Source organism: Brachyistius frenatus, unplaced genomic scaffold (assembly GCF_029030835.1).
Source record: "Brachyistius frenatus isolate BFR_SWC_R1_liver_20210118 unplaced genomic scaffold, ASM2903083v1 Contig_127, whole genome shotgun sequence".
NCBI lineage: Eukaryota > Metazoa > Chordata > Actinopteri > Embiotocidae > Brachyistius > Brachyistius frenatus.
In genome coordinates, this window is record NW_027210726.1 from 681,305 (window position 1) to 692,500 (window position 11,196).

The 11,196-nt window shown below is 42.8% G+C and overlaps 1 protein-coding gene across 3 annotated transcripts in view; it reads right to left on the bottom strand.

The window, feature by feature from the left end:
• The window catches only part of nlgn2a (neuroligin 2a), a 135,564-nt gene that overhangs the window by 5,461 nt on the left and 118,907 nt on the right, over positions 1-11,196 (bottom strand). For all 3 annotated transcript variants that reach the window (XM_069714160.1, XM_069714159.1, XM_069714161.1), the window contains 4 exons: positions 7,575-7,760; positions 3,689-3,954; positions 1,619-1,772; positions 227-593 (listed from right to left, as the gene is read on the bottom strand). In XM_069714160.1, coding sequence (XP_069570261.1) covers positions 227-593; positions 1,619-1,772; positions 3,689-3,954; positions 7,575-7,760 — 973 coding nt within the window. The remainder of the gene's footprint in view (positions 1-226; positions 594-1,618; positions 1,773-3,688; positions 3,955-7,574; positions 7,761-11,196) is intronic.

The following is an 11,196-nucleotide window of genomic DNA, read 5'->3' on the forward strand; positions in this document are numbered from 1 at the left end:
TTTTAAGCTTGTATTTATGAACTTGCATCCAAATGAACTTTTACTCATATTTGGTGAGTGAAATCAGACTTAGCTCAGAGATACACCTTTCTTACGGGAACCAAAACCTTTGGAAAGTCTCGTCAACTCTACTACGGAAGAAGCACTACGCTAGCAGAAGAAGACTGCAGACACACCTCGTAGCGAAAACAGAATTCAAAGTATATTGATATGAAATAAGGCCTACCCGGTTTTGGCAAAGTTGGTCCAGTACGTCATGACCACGGCGCTGAGCATCACATCATTTTTGGAGAAGTTGCATGGGAACAAGTCTGTGGCACCGATCATGGGTACGCCGAACACGTACGGTATCTCATCTCCGTGGGCAGCGTCGGCCCATTCGGGTCGCGTCTCGGTCTGGCAGTGGTGGTAGAACGTGTAAAAATAAACCGGCGACTGAAACTCAGCATGCAGTTTTGCGGTGGCAACCGCCGGCGCCACCCACTGGTGATCGGTAAACAGAGCCAACAGAGTCTTCCTCCGCATGTCGCCATTGTCCCTGTCTGCCCAGTCTGTGTACATGAACTTAATGGTCTCCCTCAGGATGTCTTTGCCTGGAGAACAAAGACGTGGGAGGAGGAAAGGGGGGCAGAGGAAGGAAAAGGAGACAAATTGTGATAAGAGTAGAATAAGAACAGTGGTAGAAAATTCCGACCGATGAGAGTGGTCAAGAGATGGGAAACAGATAGCTGAGAAAGACACGAGTACACGTTGCTCAGATGAACTAGAATTACAGGAACAGGGGAAAACATAAGAGGTGTCTGTATGTGATTTAGAGATGTAGAAAAAAAGAAACTGAGCTACAAAAAGAGCTCAACTGAAGATATGCCTCTTACAAAGTAGAATGAGTGACAGGCACTTGAGCGTGACTGCATTATCCAAACGTGTCTGTATTTTGAGTGTTGCCTGCTGTGAGGGCTTTGCAGGCTGATCTGTTAGGAACAACAGCGCTGTGATTGGGAGCCGGCTGCCTGGGGGATGATGAGCGACAGCATTAGTGCCCACAGAGCCTCAAAGGCCAAAGCACAGACCCACCACGGTGAAAGATAATCTCGATGATAGGCAATCTCTTTAGTATGCCTGTCTTGGTTGATACACTTCACTGGGCTCCCATCTTATCTCCTCTCCTTCTTTGCCCACATAATGTTTTAAAGACTTGCATTTCCACAGGGAGCTGTTGCTCTGGAGTTGTTGATGTATTTTGTTGTTGTTGAGCGTGTTAAGTTAAAGCAAACGTTAACATGTATAAGCTTTGTTTAGAACCAAAAAAATGAGACACTTTTATTTTATGAGTACCAAAAAGCAGAACTGTAGTGTGTAAGGTCATAACTTAGATATTAGGGAATATTTTTGCATTGAATTTTAATTTATATGGTCTACTTTACACCGACACACTTATATATATATATATTTTTTAAAGTTTTTCCTTTATTTTTAGTCTTTTATGCATAGATCCCTGAAACATTTCAACTAACAGAGCTCCTAATAACCCAAAACAGTTATGATACTACAAAACTCTTGTTATCTGGACATGGAGGAGCTGGAAGGCTGACGGATGTGTGAGATTGGTATTCCTTACCCTCGGGGTATCCGTAGAGGTTGTCGACAAAGTTAGAGATGGTGTAGTCAAATGCAGCGGCTGAGATGCCGTCGTTGTCCTCGCTGTCGTCCACAAACTTCAGGCCCTCTCCTTGGTTCACTCCTATTAGGATGTCATAGTTGAGGAACTCCCCCTGGTGGTACAAAGATGGGAATGACATGTTGAGTGCTTAAATTGGACTGTCTGTACATATATCAAATCTAAAGTCACATGTATTCACGTGTATTTGTCTGTAAGGTCAATTTTTTGATCCTGTTTTTTTTTTTTTTTTTTTTATAGATGTGATATTTATGACTGGAAATGTTCGTGTGCATGAATACCTTTTGTTCACAAACCAGAGACCTATTTTTACTGCTTTGACACTGCAATTCTTTCCCTTAAATTCCGAACATTTGCTCCATCAAAACATAATAAATACGTCAAATATTCAATAACGCCGCGGGTTCCAGCTTCAGGACTGCACAACCTGTAAGAACTGTTCTCGTAGAGTCTTCAAAGTCTACAGTGTCAGCACCGGAAACCTTTTCATGCTCACCTATATTTATTTCTTACAGATTATGAATTGCTTTGGGGATCTAATAGAAGAGTCTACCACAGTAACAACAAAGCAGATGCAGCTGTCACACTTGTACTCCTCTGCATCACATATCACATACAGTATGACACTGGGTCCATTGCAGTTATTATTTGTAACAAAGTGTTTTCCCACCAGTTTGTTTCACGTTCTTTCCTGCATGTGAGAGATTTCCATTGTTTAACAGAATTACTTTTTTTTTTTTTAAATTTAGTAAGCAAGCAAGTTAACAGATCCACTCGGGGTGTACTCACACTAGGCCCGTTTGACCTTGTAACGTGGCCGAGCACGACTGTACATCCCCACTGCCCCGCCGGCCTGCACTCGTATCGCAGTTCGCATTCTGGGATCGAGCACGCTTACGTCGTCACGATGCGATGTTTGTTGAAGAAAAGTGCTACAGTGTTCGTGACTGTACTGATTTTGTGGTTTGGAGTCATTTTGTGTGCAGAGACACACAACCCGCTCACATGCCTTATGGATTTAGCCATTATGTAATGCAGTGAAAATAACTTTTATGGAGGCAGCTGTCGTTGAGGGAGGAATTTGCTGCTTGACTTGTCGACTACAATTCACGTTCATCGATAAGGTGAGAGCCAGACCCGTTCTTAACCCAAATATTCCTGAATTAAGACATCCAGGAACTTTGGTTTGTCCACGCCCTCTTTTGGGGGAAAACAAGGAGCACTCTTCACAGACTTTGATGTAAGCTGTAAAAAAAACCAAACTATTAGAAAACCAGCTGGGTTAAATTACCCAAAGACACTTCTCTGACAGTACATAGAGGTCCACTCTACCTACCATGGAACACACTACAAAGATTGACAAGTTTAATTTGATCCCTCTTCAATCTCCGGACTAGCATCCAGCAGGTGCAATAACCCCACTCAGTGTCCAGAGGTGTCTCACTCTCAGTAAAAACACAATTAAGACCGTGAAAGAGTCATATGTTACTGTCACATGCAGTGGTTTCCAAACCAGGAAGCCACCAGATGAAAGACAAAAAAAAGGCCATGCAATTTTTTTAAATTTTGAGATAATTATATTTACTACTTTTTTCTCTTTTCTTCTAAAGTATTTCAACAAAACTGAAAAAAGAAAATCCCTCTTTTATTGAGAAACTCATTATGTGTCCTGTGACGAAGGGTTTATAAGTTCAATGTTTTTTATTGAAGATCAAAAGAAAAAAGAAGAAAAAAAAAAAAAACACTGCACCATGGGTCTAAAATAAACCACCAAGGAAATGTACATCACCAACACTGGAGTTATTTTCACTGTCTAACAGCTTTGAAGGGTGTGACCTCGCACCGGCTGGTAAACGTCACCGCCAGTCTCCTGACGCTGTGGAAACGTCACACCTGCTCTGACAAGTTCTTCATGTTCTCTTCCTGTCTGGTGTCTCTTCACAGCTAAAGCCACTCTACTCGCACGATATTAAAACCCAGCAGAGAGCATATGTGCTGCCAGAACCCCACCTGCTGCATGAGGATCTCGGGATCGTCGGGAACCACGTCTCCGTCCACCACGGGACCGAAGGCGATGTGGTAGCGGGCGGGCTGGATGTCCTGGTCCACCAGCTCCCTGAAGTTCTTGCGCCTCAAGCAGTCGACGAGGTCTGCCGTCTCGGTGTAGGTGCAGCCCACTTTGCGGGCCAGGATCTTAGTGTACTTGAGGGGCTGGTAATTGACGGACCAGCTTGAGATAGCCGTTCCACTCTGGGCTATGGCCCTGTGGAACAGACCTGAAAGGACAGGTGGGAAAGAGGGACATTCATATTACGGTGGGGCAAAATAATACGGCATTTTTAAAAAATCAGTCCTTAACACATGATGAAACGTGACAGTCTCTAAATTGTCGTGCATTTCCCCCAGTTTTTATATTTTTTGCAGGCAGGATGGAGATGTTTGAAGAAATTCAGATTCGGGACAGGACAGGATGTAGAAAGACTGCATAAACCACATATGAACTTCAAATTACCCTTTATTAAAACTGCAAATTTTGATTTTCTTTCATCCTATTTTTTTTCACGAGACAAAAACTGTCAGATCTGCGATGGCACTACAGAGCAAAAGCATCACTGACAGAGCACACTGCGGTGCTGTAGCTCCCCCCAAAAAAGTCGAGGCAGGACTGGGAATAAGCTCATCCGAGATGTCAAAAGAGCCATTCTCCTCTTTCTTGTGCTGGCTGTTTCCTCTCTCAGCCTCTCTCCAGCTATATATTTCCTCCTCCCTCTCTTCCTCTTTGTCTCTCTCTCTGCCTCCTTAGTTCTGCCTGTCCTGTGCTGTTTGAACCACTCAAGTGGCTCGTTAAGGGGCCGCCTGCCTCACTTGTTTCCACTCGCGCTCCCTTTCTTCGTTTTTCTCTCCTCTCCTGGGCCGAGGATTGGTCAGTTAATTATTAAGCAGAGCCGCAGAGCCTCCTTTCCCTGGGAAATCAATTATAGCAAGTAGTAGCTGGGAAACAGCTACACCTACATATCTGCACTGAGAGAGATAGAGGGAGGGGGAGGGGGGAGGGGGGGATAGACAGAGTGGGTATTTTTTTATTCGTCTTCAAAATCAGTTTCTTTGTCACTCCCCGAGTGCCTCCTGCCTTCCCGACTCGGCTATTTCTCTTCCCTTATTTTCCATTTCGGTGCATTTCCTTTCCCTTTACAACACTACCTCTTTCTATCTGTCCTTTCCTTGTCTTCTTCTTAACACTTCGCATGGACAACGTCCCGCCCCACCCGCTTCATCCTATCAGTATCACTTACAACCCCTCCCTCCATCCCGTCTGCCACTTCCCTCCTGCTATCCATCCCGAGTGTCTCCGCTGTCGGACTTGATTTGTGACGCCGTGTCGTTGACATGATTGGTGTCCCTTAAGCATGCGGATGACGGACTCCTTACCTGGCAACCCGGGCGGGGAAGAGGGAGGGGAGCATGACAGACAGGCGGCGTCTAGCGGGCTGATGTTACACCGTTAGATGCTGATGAAGAGGAAGATGACGATGGGGTGACGACAAAGCGGAGGTGTGAGAACAGACAGGTGGCAGTGGGGTGAGGTGGGTCGGTGGTTGTCAGCAACACGAGACAAAGGGTTAATGCAGGTTTCCCCAGTCGAGGGTCCTTTTGTGGGGCTTCATCGAAAAATGTAAGATTAAACAATAACTGTCAACAGTTCTGGTTACAATCTAAAAATCTAAAACAAAACATTCACTTCGTGGGACATTTATCCTTTTACTTACTTTTTGAGAGTTAAATGAAAAAAAAAAAAAAATCATCCCACATTTATGTCCGCCGAGCCGGGAGGTAATTACCCTATCTTAGCATAAAGGCTGAAAGCACAGAAAATGTACTTAAAACATTTCTAAATTTCACAAATTAGCAGACATCCTATTTGTTTAATCGTTACGCAAAGAGAAATGCAAATAAATTGTAATAAAACCAACTAATAATAATTACAGCATGTGATAAGCGTGTTTTTTTAAGTTTGAAATAAGCCAAGCTACGACTGCTTCCTCTCTTTATGCTCAGCTTGGCTAACCACCTCCTGTACCGACTTTAACTTTGTAATAAACACACAGACAGAAGTGTGCAAGCTTTTTATCTCCTCCAAAATAGTACAGTATTCCTTTAAGTAATTCTTTTTATCCATGAAAGACAGGCCATTTCAGCTTTGCACACTTCATTTCAGAGAAAGGGTTAGCATGGTCAGCAGTGGTTAACGGGTCATGATGCCGGTCCATAACGAGGGGCTTCTTTTGTGATATTTGCAGGTTGTTTGTTTTATTTTCTTCCTACTTTTAGATTCTACAGTGTATGCACTTAAAAAAAAAAAACCTCTTCAGTCAACATGTTCTGCATTGGCACTTAATACCAGCCTTAAGTACTTTGTGACCACCGTTATGTAACAGGCGTGGTGGTCTTGGGAGGCTTCTGACTGCTAAGTGGGTCACCTGCCAATAAGGGGGGGAAAAGTCCGTGGCATGCCCGGGTTAATCAGTGGTAATTGTAGAGGTTGTGTCGAAAGGGTACAGGGACACAGCAGCGGTGCACAGATGCTCACTCGAGTTTTGACGACACATTTGTTTTCAAGGCACATCGACACAGACAGGATGAGTCAAAATTAAAGACGAGTCAGATGTTTGCTCGGTGCCTCACACACACACATGCACGCGCACGCACACGCACACAGAGCAGTAATTGAAACAGATGTGAGGTGGTGTGAACACGCTCTCTCTGATCTCTCTTTCTTTTCACCCACCATTTCTTCCTCGTTTCTTGTCCTTTACAGTTTGCGTGTGCGAGACGGAAAATTAAGAGAGGAGAGCGACATTGAGGGAGAGTCCTCGAGCGGCGGAGAGAGCAGAGAAGTTGCGATCGGAGGAGGACAGCTTCAAGAACAGCATGATCAAAGGCGGCGAGTGCGTGACCATTTGGCTGCGGATCGTCAAGTTACACTGATCTCAATTCAGATCAAAGTCGAGTGGTCCGGAGGCCTCTGTCTTTCGGTGGTTCAATATGAACACTTAGCCCTCGGGGTGTGTTGTTGGTAATGGGGAGCATGAGGTCAGACAGAAGTAAGGTTTCGGTGGAGGTAGAGCCTTCCTGCTGCAGAGCAGTGGACCGTGAACAGAGCCGGGAGTGCTCGCCAAGCTCGGTAATGCGGGGTAATGTTGGAGCTCCCATGTCATTTATCCTCCAAAGACATGAACGACATAGACTAGATCAAACCTGGACTTGCTCATTAGGCACATGACTGCTTAAATTCTTCAGTTCAAAGGCGAAGCAGAGTTTTCCTTTGGGGATGGAGGTGTCAAGTGAACATCACAGGACTTAAATGATTTCTGGGCCGGATGCTGCAACCTGAGACTTTTCTGCTGTGATCCCATTTTACGTTAAATAAAACACGTGTCATCACATAGCAGAAGGATAAATAAAAGCAAAAATAGTCTGAACAACAGTAATTCAAGCAAAACATGAACATACTGTATGGTTTTAATAGGACGGTTTTTAAATATGCTTTGGGGCTATTTAGGGATGAGCAAGAAATGATCTAAACTGAGGACTGAAACATCACCATATCACATAGAATTTATGGAAGCAGCAATAATCCAAAATTCAATAAATTTATAATACACAAAGCTGGATCCAGGCTATTACTGTAGCAATTGCACACAAAAAAATCCCCACCCTTTATATTCCATAGATCCCATGACCAGTGAAGGCTGTGCTTGGCTTTTCTATCTATATTAATTAATCTACAGACATACAGACAGAAACACCACGTGGATGGTGAAATCACATGAAGAAAAATGACTGCTGTACCAAGAGAAAAAGGCAACAACAGAACGCAACGAAGCTTTCAATTTACCCTCCGAGTGGTGCGAGAGGATGAGGAGGTTGACGCAGGACGCCCCCGCTCCAGAGCCGAAGATAGTGATCCTCTCCGGGTCCCCGCCGAAGTGGCCGATGTTCTCGTTTAGCCAACGCAGGGCCTGAATCTGGTCCAGCAGGCCGTAGTTTCCCTTTGCGGACTGGTCTCCGGTACTAAGGAAGCCTATTTGTATGAAACAAAGATGGATGGAGGATGAAGGTGAGGGAGTGTATTTGGGGAGACGACAGGGAGACAGGGATAAGGATAAAGGAAAAGAAGACGAGAGGAATAAGAGATGCGCAGATGGGAGGAGAATGAAGAGAGAACAGAGAGACAAGATGATGTTAGTATCAGTACCTTTAATATTTAGTACCTGTCTGGCAAATGATCTCGACTGTGGCCTGTAAATCAGCCTCTGACTGAGGGGGAATTGCAAGACTCCGGAGAACAAGTGTGTATGTGCTTCAGCGTGCAACACCATCATCCATCAACAAGGAGCCACAGACGGTGCTCAGACACAGCAAAGGGAGTGCGAGAAGAAATTGCTTTTTTAGGTCCTCTCTTAATGACATTTACTCTGTCTAATGCCATTGTGCAGAGACTTTTACACAAAACCACTCAGAGTACAGCAGCCTGCACTGAAGAGCATATGTGGCCCTGTAATCTGAATCATACCTCATGACTGGATTACAAACGATGACACAGTGTGCTTGTCATTTCGATTTGGACAATGTCCTTCTTTTTTAATCTCTTTTTTCTTGGAACAAACTGTTCAACAATGTTGTTATATATAAATTTAATATTTATATTTAATAAATTTATATATATATATATATATATAATGAAATTTACACGAAGTAGAGACCTTTACTTTTACCTTTTGACTCGTCACTGTAGAAAAAGCACAGGTAAGGGATTATTCACTTCTATTAAAGAGTCCCCACAAGTCATGACCCAGTGTGACATTGGGCCCCTAAACTGACATAGCTGAATGGCATTCGGCCCTCATTGATTTTTAGGATTTGAACATGTGCTTATCTTCCAGGAAAACCAATATGATATAATAGCCCTTTTCCTATTCTGGGCATCAGTAATGCAGAAACATTGAAGAAATTTGGATTATAGGTGACGGATGTTTAAGAATGGGATTATCAGGTACTCAGTAACACCATAAAAAAACACACTTTTCTGTTGTTTAAATAGAAAATACTTGTACCCATGTGTGCAACCGTGGGTGTGTTGGTCTTAAAACAGGTGTGGTCAGGTTCATTGTTGTCACAATTCTATCTGGAGGGAGCGGGGGAGCTACTGACCAACAAAAACCCGGTCGTAAATCAGTGGTGCAGTATTTAAGTGTTATTTTAAAGACGTACATGCGCCTACATAGTGACACAGGGACATGCAACAACGCACAAACATGCAAAACATGCAAAATAAGAACATTACAATGTAAAAGATAATTACAGCATAAAACAATGTGCTCAATCTGAGCATGTTTCCTCTGCACAAGAAGAAGTAGGAAGAAGAGTTCTTTCCTACTATCTGGGAAATCCACAGTTACAATCGCAAACTGCCTAAAGATACAATCACACCCAGCTCTTAAAAGGAGTGGAAGATGACACTCTGTTTGAAACATTTCATGTTAACACGTCTATTAATTAAATTTGAAACATGCTCCTTCGTTTGCATTCAGATTATCTACAGTTAAACTATCAAAAGTGGACTTGAACACACCCTCAATGCACTTGCACCATGCGCTTCAGATCGTGCGCTCAGATCATTAAGCACTAAATGTTTGAGTCAAAACTAGGCTGTCTTTAATTTTATGTTAAACCTGTGGAATTCTATATTTCTATTATTGCCAACAAATCCCTGCATCAGGCTTTCCATATGTACCACAGAGCAGCACTAATGTTCAAAACCAAATAAAAACCTAAGGGAGCTCAGTGGTGTACTGGGTGAATGTTCATTCATTAAAATGAACATGGTTTAGTTTCACTCAGTCCTCTGTACACCATTCTTCTGCTGCAATTTCTCACTATGGAATACCAAATGTGGATCAATCCGCGACTGAAAATACTCCCCAAACACCTGCATATTTAGGCCTGTTTGGTTTACATTTGCTATAACTACAGTACCCAGCTGCTTTAGGAAATTATTAAGCTGGCCTTTTAAAAAAGGAAACAGAGAATATTCATAACCATTTTTTTTTTTTAGATTTAAATGTTAAGTAGGAACAAATGAGCCGAGAGATAGAAAGAGCTACCAGGCAGGTTAGGGAAATCGCAACATTAAGAGAGATGCCTTTATTGTTGGCTGTGGTCATTTCAGGGGATTTTTAGACAATTTAAACAATTGTTTCCCATATTTAACAATTTCCTTGAAGAACCTGATACAAATAAAAGTGTCATAAAGGAAAAGATGTGAGTTCATTTCTGCATGTGCTTGCTTGTGAGCGATGCAGGTGCTTCATTTCTATGTTGACCATGCTGTGGCCACTCCGTACATGCAGCACTGTCAGGACATGAATCGATTGTTCAATACTTTGTCTGTTCTCATGGAGTTTAATTTAGGCAATGTCTTCATTGTCCTTTGCAATGACTGCTGTTTGACGTGTTTACAAGAGACCTGAAAATGCTGTTTGCGAATCAAATTTCCCTGGTGGACTGATGAAGTACTCAACATTCCTCAAAGTTTCCCTGGAAGACAATCGTCCATTCATCAGAGCAGTGGAATAATAGCTTACCCTTTCTGTTGTTCGCTGACATTTGCCTCTCGTGATTACTGTTGAGCATCTTCGATTGTTCCACCAAAGAACGAAATCTTTTCTGTTTAAGTATCCATTAACTGGCAGCATCTGAGGTCCAAATGGGACTTCTAATTAGAGCCTTATTAGAGACAGGTGCGGTGGAAAGGTCGTCCATTAAGCCGATACAGTAGATGTTGAACACTTGTATACAGCTAGCTGCTAGAATCCAATCTGACACAAACACACAGCGTGTTGTCTGCTATGGGCGCCTAATTAGTGTGATCAAGATCTTAGGTATTTCCCATTAGGCCCAGAATAAAGTCAGAAACACTCCTCCACTCACTATACAGTATACCTATTATTCCTCTGTTCAGTGCTGATTGTGCTGTAAAATCAGTTAAAGGAGGTAGCTGCTTCTGATGGTGTGATTGTTTTTAAAGTGTTTAAGTCAGGACACAAGTGTGTGCATGCGTGTGTGTGCATGCGTGTGTGTGTTTCTGTGTGTGTGTGGCCTAGAAAGGGTATAGAAATGGAAATGTGAAAGTTACAATGTAAAGAAATGACATTTTGGAGTAAAACTGCAATAACAAGTTCACTGCACAGTGCAAATGATACTTTCTGTGCATAAAAGTAAGTAAACACAAGCCAGTCTAACAACTAAAAACAGTAGCAGGTATACCACAATTGATAATATCAGCAACGGGAATCTTACTATATATGAATGAGGAAATAAACTTGAGTGACTTTTACAGCATTACTGTGGCTCCAACTCACTACAGAAAAAAAAAAAAAAAAGAGTTCTTGGGCAGCGTACTCATTTGGATACGGTGCCACCAAGTGGCGAAAACAAGAAGGACATCCAGCATCTGT